The 16118-nt window shown below is 39.5% G+C and overlaps 1 protein-coding gene across 1 annotated transcript in view; it reads right to left on the reverse strand.

The window, feature by feature from the left end:
• Nucleotides 1-7288, reverse strand: part of LOC128705324 (probable cytochrome P450 49a1) — a 35331-nt gene extending 28043 nt beyond the window's left edge. The window contains exon 1 of the mRNA XM_070087275.1: nt 7169-7288. Coding sequence (XP_069943376.1) covers nt 7169-7264 — 96 coding nt within the window. The 5' untranslated portion in view covers nt 7265-7288. The remainder of the gene's footprint in view (nt 1-7168) is intronic.
• Nucleotides 7289-16118: the final 8830 nt, after the last annotated feature.

Genomic DNA, 16118 nt, shown 5'->3' on the forward strand with positions numbered 1-16118 from the left:
AGAGTGACCTAGCATGTGGTACTAAATTATTTTACCTCAAAGGACAGATAAGAGGAGATGCTCACATGCTCATATAAGCCTTTCCCAATGTAGATGATTCTTATAAAGAAGCAGCTGACTTGTTGAAGGTCACTTATGGTAATATAGAACAAAGTAGAATGGATCTAGTGACTATCATTGTTAATTTAAAAACTCCCGATCACACTTACAAAGGTTTACAGCAGTTTAGAGTTAAACTGGAGAGCACTCTCAAAACTTTAAGTAATAAATATAACCTGAAGGAATCAGACTGGTTACTGAGTGCAATTGTGCAGAGTAAATTAAGCTGTAAAACAATTGAATGACTCTCGAACAAGTATCACAAAGGTTATTTTGGTCTGGAGGAAATAAGACTAGGTCTACAAGAATTAATTGTTCAGTTGCAGACCAGCCAACCAACTCATTTTAAAGATGCAACACATAATAACTCTGAGGTATCTGTCAAGTTTCCCAAAGGGAATAATTATCTCAATGTTAATAATCAAAATTCTTTTCCAAAAAGAGTTGCATAGGTACATATCAAGTAGCAGGAATCAGAAATAATGATTCTCCACAAGGTAAGAAGAATAAGTACCCTCCTAAGAGTAGCCCAGTTAATAAGAAACCAGTCAAAGAAAGGAGAGATTGTCTTTTTTGCAAGGGAACTCACTTTTCTAAGAATTGCATTGCATACAATTCATGGAATGATAAAGTTGAAAGATTGGAGGAACTTGACAGATGTATCAGGTGATTAGGTAATCACAATGTAAAGGATTGTCATGCCAAATTAAACAACTGTTATCAATGTCACAAAGGAAGACACCATATAGTCATGTGTAAGGGTCTATATGATAATGTTGACAATAATGATAATGTTGACAATCCTGACACAACAGTAGCTAATGTAAAAATTACTGCCAATGTTAATAATGATGGCTTTGCTGAAGTAACCTTACCTGTGTTACAGGTAAAATTTGATGATAAAAGGCATAAATCAAAAAATGTAACTGCATTATTAGACCAGGGATCACAACGTACTTTCATTAAACGTAAATGTCTTATTGGGATGAAAGTACAAATGGGAGATCCTACAACTCTAAAATTATCTGGTTTTCTCTCAGATAAAAGAGCTCAATTGTATGGCACTGTTTATGTAACTGTCAGTTTGGGCAATGAGAAAAAACGTGTTGATGCAGTAATTGTACATAGACTCTCAGAGAAAATATCTACAATAGGGCTTAGTAAAGCTACAGAAAGAGTTTCACATAATGTAAATTTAGCACCTTCTGGTGTAAGTGATGATTCTGTAGGCCCAATAAATATTTTGATAGGTAGTGACTATTATGCCTCCTTTGTAAAGGGTATGGTAAAGAAATGTGGTGTCACCCTTTTGAAGACTGCAGGAGGCCATGTAATGTATGGTAGGATTCCTCGTAATAATAATGCATGACTAGAGGAAACTATAAATACTATAAATGTGTGTCTTACTCATGAAATCGTGCCCCAATATAATTCTTCCATAGAGGATGGTGTTGAGCCAGTGCATAAATTGTGGGAATTAGACAGCATTGGAATAAATGTAAATGAAGAAAATCCAGACGATTCTTTTACTCAGGAACAGAGATGTAAAATTTGAATCTGCACAATACTGGGTACGACTTCCGTGGAGGTTGAACCATCCAGAATTGCCCACTAATTACAGAATGGCATATGAACAATTAAAGGCTCAGCTCCTCTAACTAAGACACCAGAATTGTTGACTGCCTGTAATAATATAATTACTGAACAATTAATTAATAAATTTATAGATGATGTACCTCGTGAGCAAGCCAAAATTTATGGTCACTATTTGCCACATCACGGAGTGAAGAAGGATTCTAAGACCACTCCTCTGAGGATTGTGTTTAATTGTAGTGTCAGGAGTAACAAAAATGTACCTAGTTTAAATGACTGTTTGATGACAGGTCCGTTGTTGATGGAAAAAATAGGAGATATCTTATTAACTTTCAGGGTGAAGAATTATGCCTTTACGGCTGACATAAGTAAAGCTTTACTAAGAGTGGGTTTACAAGAGGCTGACCGGGATTGTACCCTCTTCTTATGGCCTGAGAATCCTATTGACCCATATAGCCCTCTGAAAACCTTTCGCTTTAGGAGCATATTATTTGGTGCTACATCCAATCCGTTCCTACTTCAAGCAACGATAAATGCACACCTTAAACGTACGGGAAGTCCATTGAGTAAAGTAATGAGCAAACAATTTTATGTGGACAATTTCCTGGGTGCGACGTCAACTGAAGAGGAACTGTTAATGATTTTTGGAGAGGCTAATAAAATAATGCAAAATGCAAATGCACCTCTGAGGGAATGGAATAGTAATTCGTCCAAATTAAATGACAAAATAAGTAAAGATTACCCTGGAGATGAAGTACCAAAAGGTAGTAATGTACTGGGATTAATTTGGGATACTGAGAGAGATTTGTTAATGTTAAAACCTTATAATTACAGTAGGCCCAATAAATTAACTAAGAGAGTTTTGCTTGCTGAAGTTTCCAAATGTTTTGATCCACTAGGCGGCTTAGTGTCACCCCTTACTATAAGAGGAAAATTATTAATACAAGAACTTGGAAGCTTAAATGTGTTTGGGATGAACCTCTACCTGAGGAATTCATTAACAGGTGGGATGAATTAATTGGTGATTATGAAAAAAATCCAATGTTGGAGTTCCCACGCTAGGTGGCCAATCCAGATGGAAAAAATATGCTCCACATTTTTTGTGATGCTTCAAAATTGGTGTATGGAGCAGTTACTTACCTTCAATGTAATAGTGTTATTTCTCTTGTTATTAAATCACGTACCTTGCCTCAGTTGGAATTAACAGGTATTTATGTAGGTGTCAAATTAGCTAATTACATAAATAAGTTGCAGAAGATAAATGTTAGTGACACTGTGATTTGGTCTGATAATGAGGTATCCTTACAATGGATTCATAATGGAAACAGTAAAATTGTGTATGTACAAAACAGAGTCACTGAAATTAATCAGATGCAAGAGAAGCATAATAATTTGGGTCAGCATATGTTAACATTTTATCATATACTTGGTGAGGAGAATCCAGCTGATTTCTTGCCTCGAGGTTTACCTTATGCTAAATTCGTAAATGCTGTATCAAGGTTTAAAGGACCGAGCTGGTTGGTAAATAAAGCTAATTGGCCTGTACAAAAGGCGTATATTGTTCCTGTTGAAATTACTGTGACCACCGCTCCAATAGTTTGTCCTTCCTTAGCCATTGATATAAATAGGTATTCTTCTTTACCCAAACTAATCAATGTAACTAAGTTGGTGTTTAAATTTCTAAACAAGATGAGTATCTCATATAAGTTTTTACATCTCTTGAATATTGGATACAGAGGGTACAAGAAGAAATCTATGGAAATGAGATTAAATTGATGATGGAAAGAAAAATTGTGAAAGGTTCCTTAATAGAGAAATTGGGGCTGTATTTAGAGAACAATGTAATTAGGTGCATAGGTAGGTTACAAAATGCTGAATTGGGCGATTATGCTAAACACCCTATCTTGCTGCCCAAAACTCATCATCTAACAAATTTAATTGTTTTAAATGCCCATAAAAATGTAATGCATGGTGGGGTACAAGATACCTTAAACTGTAATAGGGAAACTTTCTGGATTCCACATGGACAGCAAAGTGTAAAATGGGTGATTAAATTTTTGTGTAATATGTCATCGTGTGGATGCCAGATTCTATATGTACCCAGGTCCTCCACCATTGCCAAAGGAGCGTGTACAATTAGTGAAACCATTTGATGTAACAGGTGTAGACTATAGTGGTCCAATTATTTTAACAGGTACTTCAGATGGTGTTCCACTGAAAGTGCATGTATGCTTGTTCACTTGTACTGCTACTAGGGCAGTTCATTTAGAAATGGCTCAGGACTTGTCTGCAGAACAGTTTATACGTCTGTTTCGAAAATTTGCAGCTAGAAGATCCTGTCCAAGATTGATTATTTCAGATAATGCCACTAACTTTGTAGCAGGTGCTCAACACTTGATAAAATTAAATAAGAGTAACAATGTTCAATCTTTGTTAACCCAACGAGGGTATACCTGGAATTAATTTGGAAGAATTCCGTCCAGTGTTTGTGGAGGCGGAGAATCGGATAAATAATAGGCCTCTCTCGTACACGAGTGATACACTTGATGCAGATGTATTAACACCTAATATGTGGAAAGAAATTGGAAGCTACCCCTGTCTGGATAAATCCTGGAGAAAGTGATGAAGATTACAATGATGCAGCAGTGTTGTGTGATAAATTTAAAATTTTAAACAAAGTAATTGATCATTGGTCTAATGTGTGGCATAAGGAATATCTTCTTACACTATGTGAACATTTTTATGGTGTGACAGGCAGTAAATCGACAGAACATTCAACCAGGTGACATTGTGTTAATTGATACTGAACAACATCGAACACTGTGGCCTCTGGGCAAAGTATTGACATTGTACCCAGATGCACAAGGTGTTGTCCAGAATGTCAAAGTGTTGTGCCATGGCCAGGAAAGTTTATGCACAATTAATAAATTGATTCCCTTGGAACTAAATGGTATTCAATCAAATGTAAATGAAAATCTAAGGGAAAGTGACACGAGTGATATTGAAGGTAACGCTGACCAAGTGATGCAGGAAGATGAAATTGTAGTAAGACCTACTAGGAGAACAGCCACTCAAGCCAGAACTGGCTGGAATCGTCTCCTAAAGGAAGGAGTAATTTAAGTCATTTAGCAACAAAATCTGCCTGACCGCATTGTAGAAAATACTGTATATTTTCCAAAAATACAGTGTATTTTGTATATAAATTGATGGAATGTATTGTAGGTAATAAAAATTAATTTGTAAATAAATAAAGAACCAGCGATGGGTGAGCGTCGCTGGGGAGGAGTCGCCATTGTTTTGAATTGACCGAGACAAATGTTAGTGAAAATCGGAAGAATTTTCGTCACTCTAGGGCTTAAAACCTCTCAAATAGGAGCCGAAATTGTTGAATTTGCCGTCCTGCATAACGTGAGCATTAAGCAGATGGACAAGACAGCTTTGGAACCCCAGCTAAGTTGTTTATTTATGTTGAAATTCTGGCCAGCATTTTCTTCATATTTTAGGCAGGGGGTTTTGTGTATGACACACCGTAATCTCCAGACTAATTGGTGAGTCTTATTATTATAAATTCTCCTTCAATGTATATGTATTCACATTTTAAATTTAATATACAGTCCACATATTTATATTAATGTTTTTACCAGAATTCCTGGTGGTGTATATTTCATTTGAAATTAATATAGGTCCTGAGTGACTTGTGGAGAGATAGATTATCGTAGGTATCGAAGGAGGACATTTTTTGAGACCTAAGTGTCCTAAAATCCCTACTTGTCTCTGTAACCTTGATAAAGAATAATTATCTTTGTTACCATTTACTGGTATGTATCTTATGAGTTACATCCAGGTAAAGTGAATTTTCCACAGAAGCTGCAATTTACCTGTATTCTACTACTCATTTCTTATTGTTATTATAATAAATATGTTGGCCTTTTTCCTTGCAGTTTTTTAACTGCATGGTACACTTAGCTGGAGCGACTCACAGAAGGCCTGTGATTAGTCAGAACAAGAAAACGGGAAGGCAGAGATGCAGTGGGAGTAGCAAGACATGTGCAAACATGCTGTGAGGCCAATAAATTTATGGGCTTGCCCCGTACAGGATTCATATGATTTCTAGCAAGCCTGGAGCTTCTAACACATTTGCATAGCAATTTTTGAAGAGTGAGTTGTACATGAAATACTAGGAGTCTTTATTTGTGAAATGTTTCATTGGTCATCAGATGAAGCCTGCAGCAAAAGCAAAACGCTTCATTAATAAAAGCTCCTAGTGATGCACATGTCTTACTCCTTAACTTACAGGTATTTATGTAGCATTTATAGAATAGTTGTTTTCTCTGGCTGAGACCAATACCAGTCACCTAATTTTACTGCTGGGCGACCCTTCTAAGGAGCTGGAGCTACCTTTCCTTTCCCCTGATCAAAATTACTTTCCATAACCCAGATGTTGTATGACCCTTGCCTTCTTAATGCTTCCTCATGGATATGATAATAATAATACTTGGTGAGAAGGGACATAAATGGTTTGAGGAAAACCTACCCAAAAGTTCTAACGACTCCCAGTTCAAATTTCGGCGATATCGCTTGTAAGTGTAAGGATCTCACAGGTGAGCTCCTGAGATGAAGAAAGTTGAGGGATGGGCAATGGGGTGTGCTTGTGTATCTGCAGGAACAGCGGGAGATCAGCATATGGGAAGAAATAGCAATGTTATAAACAAGTAATTACCCCTTTATGAGATAAGTGTGGGAAAAAGCATCCCATCACAAGTAAACACTAGTGAGGGTCCAGGGAGGTAAATTAGGATCCACTGAAGACACATAGGCTTTAAATAAACTTGAATTAGACATCACGTCGTTATTATCTTATCAGGTCTTTGTTTATCATCTGCCATAGCATTGACATTCCTCTACAATAAAAATGCATATAGTATATATCACTTATAACACTCTAGCCATCTCCTACCAAGACAGAGTTTTCCAAATTAGAGAAACAGTATCTCTCCTACTCTCATTGTCTTTCCACAAGTATACTTACATCACCCGTCATCACCTATACATCTCCGATGTTTCATATAATAAGAATAATACCAACATATTAACAAGAGTTTAAATATGGAAGTAATCAGGTTTTTATCTAAAGAAGGCGGGGGAAGCTCCAATTCAATATATCAGCAACACTTCACCAAAATCGAAGTACCACCACTGCCACTTAAGGGAACAAAATCATAGTGTCGAGATTTAATCAACAAAATGTTTCCAAGATTAGCTTCCATACTGCGTTTTTATAAATGACATAATTCATTAAGAATTTTACTGTAATTTATTTCTACGAAACTAGAGTAATGTCAATAAAATCACAGTTGCTTGGTTACATCTTAAGTATTAATATTGACTGGCGCCTTGCTGTACAAAGGGCAGCTCATTTAATGCGATCAATTTCGTACTCATATTCATTATAAAAAAAAAGCCGTTTTTAACTTACAAGGATAGAAGTAATGTAGGTATATTGCCAGGAAGAGAGCCTCCCTCTCGCATCGCCTGCACAACGCTCACTGATAGCGAGACCTTGAGAGAACATAACTAGATATTTCGATCTGCTTTTCCTGCAACTACGTAGTGAATATTTGATGGTAGTAAAGACTGCAGGCACCAACATTTTTGAATACTTAATAATAAATTTTATCTATAAAGAACCTATGGGTAAAATTGCATACTCATTATAACGTGATTATATTGCTGTTGACCCTTCTCAAGTAGGATGCAAGTTAAATACGATGTTTTTGTACTGTGATGTACGCTGACTTATGACGTAACTGTTCTATACTTGAATATTATCTGACCTAAGAGGGAAGCTTATTTACGGTGTGGCACTTGTAGAAAGTATATGCGAACAAAACTTAATCTATCATACCATGGAACTTAATTGCAGACAAAATATTCTATCACCCCATTGCACCAAACATGGCCGACACAGCAGGACGTGTAGTGGGCTAGCTGCGGGATTTTCAAGGATAGCTCCTGATCCAAGAGGCTGACCAGGGTACGACTGAGCAGGACTCCGTGTTAATGCCTTGAGAAGATTCCAGAGCAGTGAGAGGACATCCCAGTGCATCGTTTCAGCGTAAATCGTGGAAGTGTTGTGCAGTTTGTGAGAGTTGGGTGTGGTGAGAGTACCCAGGTTGGGACCAGGCAGTGCTTCACCTCACGCTGCCGGGGTGGAGGGGACAGTGTGTGGATGGGGATGAAGCGAACATTGTTGGTTTTGGAGGAGTCACATGCCCATGTCTTTCATGATGTTCATGGGAAGCGAATGCCTATTGTGTTTGTTGTTGGCAGGACGGTGTGAACAACAGTGCACAATCAGTGTGTAGGGAAGTGCCCCTCACCCCCCTCCCCGGGCCTTGCCCCATGTGTAGTAAACAATGACCCTCTGTAATCTTTTGTGTATGAGTGTGTGTGTGTGTATGAGTGGGTGTGTGTGTGTACTCACATATTTGCACTCACCTATTTGTGGTTGCAGGGGTCGAGTCTTAGCTCCTGGCCCCACCTCTTCACCGGTTGCTCTTCACCGGTATGAGTGTGTGTGCGTGTGTGTGGATGAGATTGTGTATGTGTGTGTGTGTGTGTGTGTGTGTGTGTGTGTGTGTGTGTGTGTGTGTGTGTGTGTGTGTGTGTGTGTGTGTGTGTGTGTGTGTGTGTGTGTGTGTGTGTGTGTGTGTGTGTGTGTGTGTGTGTGTGTGTGTGTGTGTGTGTGTGTGTGTGTGTGTGTGTGTGTGTGTGTGTGTGTGTGTGTGTGTGACTCAACAATCAATATTTGCACCAATAACTCACTACAGTTGTGACCGGGTGTGGAAGTGTGAATTGCTCATTACACTATAATTTGTTCATGATTGTAGCCATGTATAAACGTAAGTAACCATTCTTACAGTATTCATTACCTTTGTAACTTGTGAGTTCATTACCTTGTACCTAGTTCAGCCATCCAAACTTTGGGGCCCAGTCCCTGGATCCATTACGTACCTCTGTAATCTGTAAATACCTTTGTAACTTGTCATGATTGTGACTAGACCTACCCGGAGTTCATTACCTTTGTAATTTGTGAGTTCATTACCTTTGTAAATTGTGAATTCATTACCTCTGTAACTTGCTCAGCTATCAAAACTTTGGAGTCCAGTCCCTGGACCAATTATGTACCTCTGTAATCTTTTGACTACCGCCCACAGGATGGGTATGGGGTGCATAATAAACATTAAACTAAAAAAAAACTAAAACTAACCACGGGATGGGTGTGGGGTGCGTGGTAAACATCCTCTCTCCACTCGCACCTCAACCATTCAACTCCCCCAGCCTCACTCACCCAACTCCCACGTCAGCGATGGCACTGCAGGGACAGCGCCGTGGTGGTCGACCGCAAGGCAGCTGTCAGGTGTGCCACAGGCAGTGTGCATTCAGTTCCTCAAGCTTCAACATCCGTGCACACGGGGGGTGTCTGGGCACCCGGAGGGCTCCAGGTGGCAACAATCAACAGTCCCTCCCAGCAGACATAGGTGTCAGCTGCCGCGCCTTCACCTTTACAGAGGTACTGGGATCTTCAATCAACTTGGCGTCCACCAGGACGTGACACGTCCCCAGGGCGGCTCTCCCTTGGGCTGCTAGCGGAGTCGCTGGCCTCTCCTGCAAACAACAGATCCCAGGGCAACTTGCTGCTGTTTGCAATGGCTGTCTGGCTGTCCTGCCGAGGAGGGACAGGCACTAGCAACGTCTGTTGGCAATGGATGAATTACCTACAATGTTTGTTAACTGATCATTACTCTGAAAATTGTTCATGATTGTAATCATGTGTTCACGATTGTGACCAGCTCTACCTGGAGCTCATTACCTTTGTCAATTCTCATTATTGTACCAAATCTAGTTCATTAGCTTTGTAATTAGTCATGAGTGCTACCAGCTCTACCTGGAGCTAGATCTGGTCACGATTTTGACCAGATCTAGTTCATTACATTTGTAACTAGTTCAACTATCAAAACTTTGGAGTCCAGTCCCTGGACCAATTATGTACCTCTCTAATCTTTTGACTACCGCCCACAGGATGGGTACGGGGTGCATAATAAACATACTAAACTAAAATTAACCCATCGCCCCCAAACACGTACCCATATAATTTCCACAAGTACTGATTGACTTTAAATTGTCACATGTGACATGTTGATATAACACTGACTATTTCATGTTGTAAGATGTAAATCGGTAACTGTAAATAATCAAGTTAACTGGTGGACTGTATATACTCACGAAATGATTATTAGTAACAATATCATCAGTCGCTATCAGTGAATCTAACACAATTTTAAACATGAACTGACTAAAAATGTGGTGGTGAATAATACCACCTCATAATCCCCAAGACCCCAACTCGTGAATTAAGTAAGGGGTAGTACTAGGTAGTGATTTGATGGATTCAGTCACATATGTGGTATGAACTACTTCAATATGCATTTTTCTAAACCCAAAATATTTGAAGGATTGATTACCTCCTCTTCCACTATTTCCAATTAAAAACCTTTGTAATGAGACGATAAATCTACTGGTTGGCGAAACGTCTTCAGATATTCAGGTGTTTCACAGGTGTCAAATTCTTCAACTTGTTGGTACTATACAATTAATGTAATGATATTTGTTTAACACAGCAGCACTATGGAATCGTGTGACAGAGGATATCTTCTGCTATTTCTGGCCCAGTTCTTGGACATGACCTGTTTCTGCCAGTGGGCCCCGTCCCAGTAAAGTAGGCCTTGGACAGGGATGCGTGATACCATGGCTGTTCAACATATAGATGGGGTTGTAAGAGAAGTGAATTCCCGGGTGCTGGCAAGATGTGGGATTAAAAGTTAAAGAATCTAACACAAAGTGAGAGTTGCCACAGCTGCTTTTTGCTGATGACACAGCTTTTGGGAGATTCTGAAGAGCAGTTGCAGGGGTTGGTGGACGAATTTGGGAGGGTATGTAAAAGAAAGAAATTAAAAGTGAACTTAGGAAAGAGCAAGGTGATGAGGATAACAAAAAAATTAGGTAATGAAAGATTGGATATCAGATTGGAGGGAGGGAGCGTGGAATAAGTGAATGTATTCAGATATTTAGGAGTGGACTTTTTAGCAGATGGGTCTATGAGAGACGAGGTGAACCATAGAAATGATGTGGGAAAAAAAGGTGAGTAGTACACTGAAGAGTCTGTGGAGACAACTTTATCCATGGAAACAAAGAAGGGAATGTATGAGAGTATAATGGTACCAACGCTCTTAAATGGGTGTGAAGTATGGGTGGTGAATGTTGCAACAAGCAGGTTGGAGGCAGTGGAGTTGTGTCTGAGGGCAATGAGTGGCGTGAATATTATGCAGAGAATACGTAGCTTGGAGATTAGGAGGTGTAGGGTTTCTAAAAGTATTATCCAGAGGATTGAGGAGGGGGTTGTTGAGATGTTTCCGACATTTGAAGAGGATGGATCTGCATTTGTAATCAAGGCTAGGTATAGGAACCAACTCTGAGCTTACTGTGTTTTATTTATTTTGAATCATATCTTATTGACGTCGCATTTTACCCTTTCTGTGCATCCCTTTCCATTTTCTTCACAATTGTGTGTGTCCTATTCAGCTTTCCAAATTATATATGCTCCACAAAGTGGTGGTGGCTGCTGTGTAATATTACCCTTTACTTTCCTCATTAGTTGGTGAATGATTATTATAATTATTATCAAAACTAAGTGCTAAACCTACCAGGGTCATACAGCGATAAGTTGATTATTATTATTATTATTATTATTATTATTATTATTATTATTATTGTTATTATTATTACATTTGTGGAAAATTCTGTATATTTTCCGGAAATACGGTAATTTATAGGTAAATAGATGGCCTATATTGTATATAATAAAAATTATGTTATCGAAAATGGGAAACCCTGCGCCTGCGCAGAGGGGACTCGCCATGTTTGAACGAGACAACACAAATGTTAATTAATAATGGGAAGAGTTTTTCGTGCTCAAGAGGTAAAATTGGGCTGACACCTCTCAAAAAGGAGGCGAAATTATTCCTGCATAACTTGAGATATCAGGCGACTGGACAAGACAGCTCCAGGAACCTCAGATAAGTCTGTTATGTTTAACTCTGGCCAGTGTTATTTCATGTTTAGACAGTGAGGTTTTCTGAGTATGATATATATTAATCTCCAGTCAAATTGGTGAGTGATTTTAAGATATATTCTCCTTCTGTTATGTAAATGTGTGTATATATAATCACTTATTAATTTTAATATACAGTCCACAAATTTATATGTTTACCAGCATTCCTGGTGATACATATTTCAATTGTAATTAATAGGTCCAGAGCAACTTGTGGATATGACAGTGGTAGGTATCGAAGGGGGACATTTTTTGCGACCTAGGTGTCCCAAATTCCTACTTGTCTAACTGATAAATAATAATTATCTTTGTTCATTTACTGTTATGTAGATAATGATACATTCAGATAAATGTAATTTTCCACAACATTCATAGAGGAAGCACTAATTCCACTGAAGCTAAACAGTTCCTCAAAGAATAGAAAACAGTCAAATTTGATACACAAAGGAAGTCAGGCCCAATTCCTTAGATCAAAGGCCGATAACCAGCCTCAAGGAACCCCCCCCCCCCCGTCAAGGAGTGTACTAGGATGCAAGCTGACTTATAGTGTAACATCCTACCAGTTCCTATAGGAAAATGAATTACAATATTTTTTTTCCCTGAATTTTTTTTTTTTTATTCATCAGATTTTTCAAATTAACATGTTGGCTATTACAGTAATAATACACATCGATGATTTTTGAAAACAAATTATTTTTAAATTACATTTTTATTCTAATAAATATAATTCAAAGTATCACATGAAAGCAGACCATACTGAGTCTGGGGAACGGAATATAATTTTGTGGTTCATGAACCACACGGGCCACTAGGCATCTAACTCCCCTCACTCCAATTGAAACAAATAATATTCAAAGAAGTGTGCACAATAGGCTTCTTAAAAAGTTTAATAATTTTTGAAATACATAAAGAATAAAAAGGCACAATACCGTGACTGGAGGAATGCAAAAATAACCCGCACAAAGGAGAATGGAACTTGTGAGTATGTTTCTGTCCGACTAGGACCATTTACTAGTCTCACAGAAGCGCTTGTGTGTGATTAGTTAATGGTCCTAGTAGGACCGAAACATCGTTATAAGTTTCTCTCTCCTATATGTATTTGTGTACTGAAACACGTAATAATAAATTTATTTTTAAGGATATTTTCTTCACAATAATTTTTATTTTATTAACAAGAAAAGTTCTGTTTACAAAAAAAAAAAAAATAAGAAATACATTTTTAAATAAAAAAAAATGCAGAGTTGTATATAAAAAATTCTAGCAATAATAACCATTACAATTTGAAAACTTCGTAGTTGGTGAGTCAGCGCTTCTCATAACAGTGTCAGCACTTCTCATAACAGTGTCAGCGCTTCTCATAACAGTGTCAGCACTTCTCATAACAGTGTCAGCGCTTCTCATAACAGTGTCAGCACTTCTCATAACAGTGTCAGCACTTCTCATAGCACTGTCAGCACTTCTCATAAGTCTGTGTCAGCGCTTCTCATAACAGTGTCAGCGCTTCTCATAACAGTGTCAGCGCTTCTCATAAGTCAGTGTTAGTGATTCACATAAGTCAGTGTCAGTGCTTCTCATAACAGTGTCAGCGCTTCTCATAACAGTGTCAGCGCTTCTCATAGCACTGTCAGCACTTCTCATAAGTCTGTGTCAGCGCTTCTCATAACAGTGTCAGCGCTTCTCATAACAGTGTCAGTGCTTCTCATAAGTCAGTGTTAGTGATTCACATAAGTCAGTGTCAGTGCTTCTCATAAGTCAGTGTCAGTGCTTCTCATAACAGTGTCAGCGCTTCTCATAGCACTGTCAGCACTTCTCATAAGTCTGTGTCAGCACTTCTCTTAAGTCAGTGTCAGTGCTTCTCATAAGTCAGTGTCAGTGCTTCTCATAATAGTGTCAGCGCTTCTCATAAGAGTGTCAGTGCTTCTCATAAGTCAGTGTCAGTGCTTCTCATAAGTCAGTGTCAGTGCTTCTCATGATAGTGTCAGCGCTTCTCATAGCAGTGTCAGCACTTCTCATAAGTCAGTGTCAGTGCTTCTCATAACAGTTTCAGCGCTTCTCATAACAGTTTCAGTGCTTCTCATAAGTCAGTGTCAGTGCTTCTCATAAGTCAGTGTCAGTGCTTCTCATAAGTCAGTGTCAGCGCTTCTCAAAACAGTGCCAGTGCTTCTCATAAGTCAGTGTCAGCGCTTCTCATAAGTCAGTGTCAGTACTTCTCATAACAGTGTCAGTGTTTCTCATAACAGTCAGTGTCAGCGTTTCTCATAACAGTGTCAGCATTTCTCATAAGTCAGTGCCAGTGCTTTTCATAAGTCAGTGTCGGCGCTTCTCATAAGTCAGTGTCAGCGTTTCTGATAAGTCAGTGTCAGTGCTTCTCATAAGTCAGTGTCAGCGCTTCTCATAAGTCAGTGTCAGTGCTTCTCATAACTGTCAGTGCATCTCATAAGTCAGTGTCAGTGCTCATAAGTCAGTGCCAGTGCTTTTCATAAGTCAGTGTCAGCGCTTCTCATAAGTCAGTGTCAGTGCTTCTCATAAGTCAGTGTCAGCACTTCTCATAAGTCAGTGTCAGCGCTTCTCATAAGTCAGTGTCAGCACTTCTCATAAGTGTCAGCACGTCTCATAAGTCAGTGTCAGCGCTTCTCATAAGTCAGTGTCAGTGCTTCTCATAAGTGTCAGTGCGTCTCATAAGTCAGTGTCAGCACTTCTCATAAGTCAGTGTCAGCGCTTCTCATAACAGTGTCAGTGCATCTCATAAATCAGTGTCAGTGCTTTTCTTAAGTCAGTGTCAGCGCTTCTCATAAGTCAGTGTCAGTGCTTCTCTTAACAGTCAGTGTCAGTACTTCTCATAACAGTCAGTGTCAGCGCTTCTCATAAGTCAGTGTCAGTGCTTTTCTTAAGTCAGTGTCAGCAATTCTCATAAGTCAGTGTCAGTGCTTCTCATAACAGTCAGTGTCAGCGCTTCTCATAAGTCAGTGTCAGTGCTTCTCATAACAGTCAGTGTCAGCGCTTCTCATAACAGTCAGTGTCAGCGCTTCTCAAGTCAGTGCCAACGCGTCTCATAACAGCCAGTGTCAGCACTTCTCATAACAACCAGTGTCAGCGCTTCTCATAAGTCAGTGTCAGAGCATCTCATAAAAGTCAGTGTCAGCGTTTCTCATAACAGTCAGTGCCAGTGCTTCTTCTTAACACTCAGTGTCAGCACTTCTCATAACAGTGTCAGTGTTTCTCATAACAGTGTCAGCACTTCTCATAACAGTGCCAGTGTTTCTCATAACAGCCAGTGTCAGCACTTCACAACAGTGTCAGCACTTCTTGTAAGTCAGTGTCAGTGCCTCTCATAAGTCAGTATTAGTGCTTCTCATAAGTCAGTGTCAGTGCTTCTCATAAGTCAGTGTCATTGCTTCTCAAAACAGTGTCAGCACTTCTCATAACAGTGTCAATGCTTCTCATAAGTCAGTGTCAGCGCTTCTCATAAGTCAGTGTCAGTACTTCTCATAACAGTGTCAGTGTTTCTCATAACAGTCAGTGTCAGCGTTTCTCATAACAGTGTCAGCGCTTCTCATAAGTCAGTGTCAGTGTTTTTCATAAGTCAGTGTCAGTGCTTTTCATAAGTCAGTGTCAGCACTTCTCATAAGTCAGTGTCAGTGCTTCTCAACAGTGTCAGTGCTTCTCATAACCGTCAATGTCAGCACTTCTCATAACTGTCAGTGTCAGTGCTTCTCATAAAAGTCAGTGTCAGCGTTTCTCATAACAGTTAGTGTGTGATGTAGTCCAGCTGGGCTTGTGAGGTCTCTGGGGAGACCTAATTTAACCAATTATATGGTCACACCTTGCCTTGGCAAACGTCTGTAGCCACGCCCACGTCTGAGGTCTTTTGTTCTTGACGCCTCAGACCTAGGCGTCAGGTCGTACACGTGGTTGTGGAGGGTGCTTGGACCACCATAAAAGCCCAAGGAAGAGCATGATCATGAGATTGGAGCGGAGCTGCTGCTGGGGCGCAGAGCTCCTGAGCAGAAGATTCGGGCAGAGCTCTGGCCTGGGTGCAGAGCTCTGAGCAGAGACATTTCGAGAGGAGCTGCTGCTGGGGTGCAGGGCTCGGGAGAAGGCTGCTGAAGTCTCTGGAGGAGACTGTTGGAGGCATTGGGCAGAGTACTGGCTTGGCGCAGTACTCGTGCTGTGTAGGTCTTGGGACCTGTGGCTTAGTTCCTGTAGTGAACTGTCCTTTGTGCTATATTGTAAGTTACATTCATTTTGGTCAAGT

Source organism: Cherax quadricarinatus, chromosome 21 (genome assembly GCF_038502225.1).
Source record: "Cherax quadricarinatus isolate ZL_2023a chromosome 21, ASM3850222v1, whole genome shotgun sequence".
NCBI classification, from domain to species: domain Eukaryota; kingdom Metazoa; phylum Arthropoda; class Malacostraca; order Decapoda; family Parastacidae; genus Cherax; species Cherax quadricarinatus.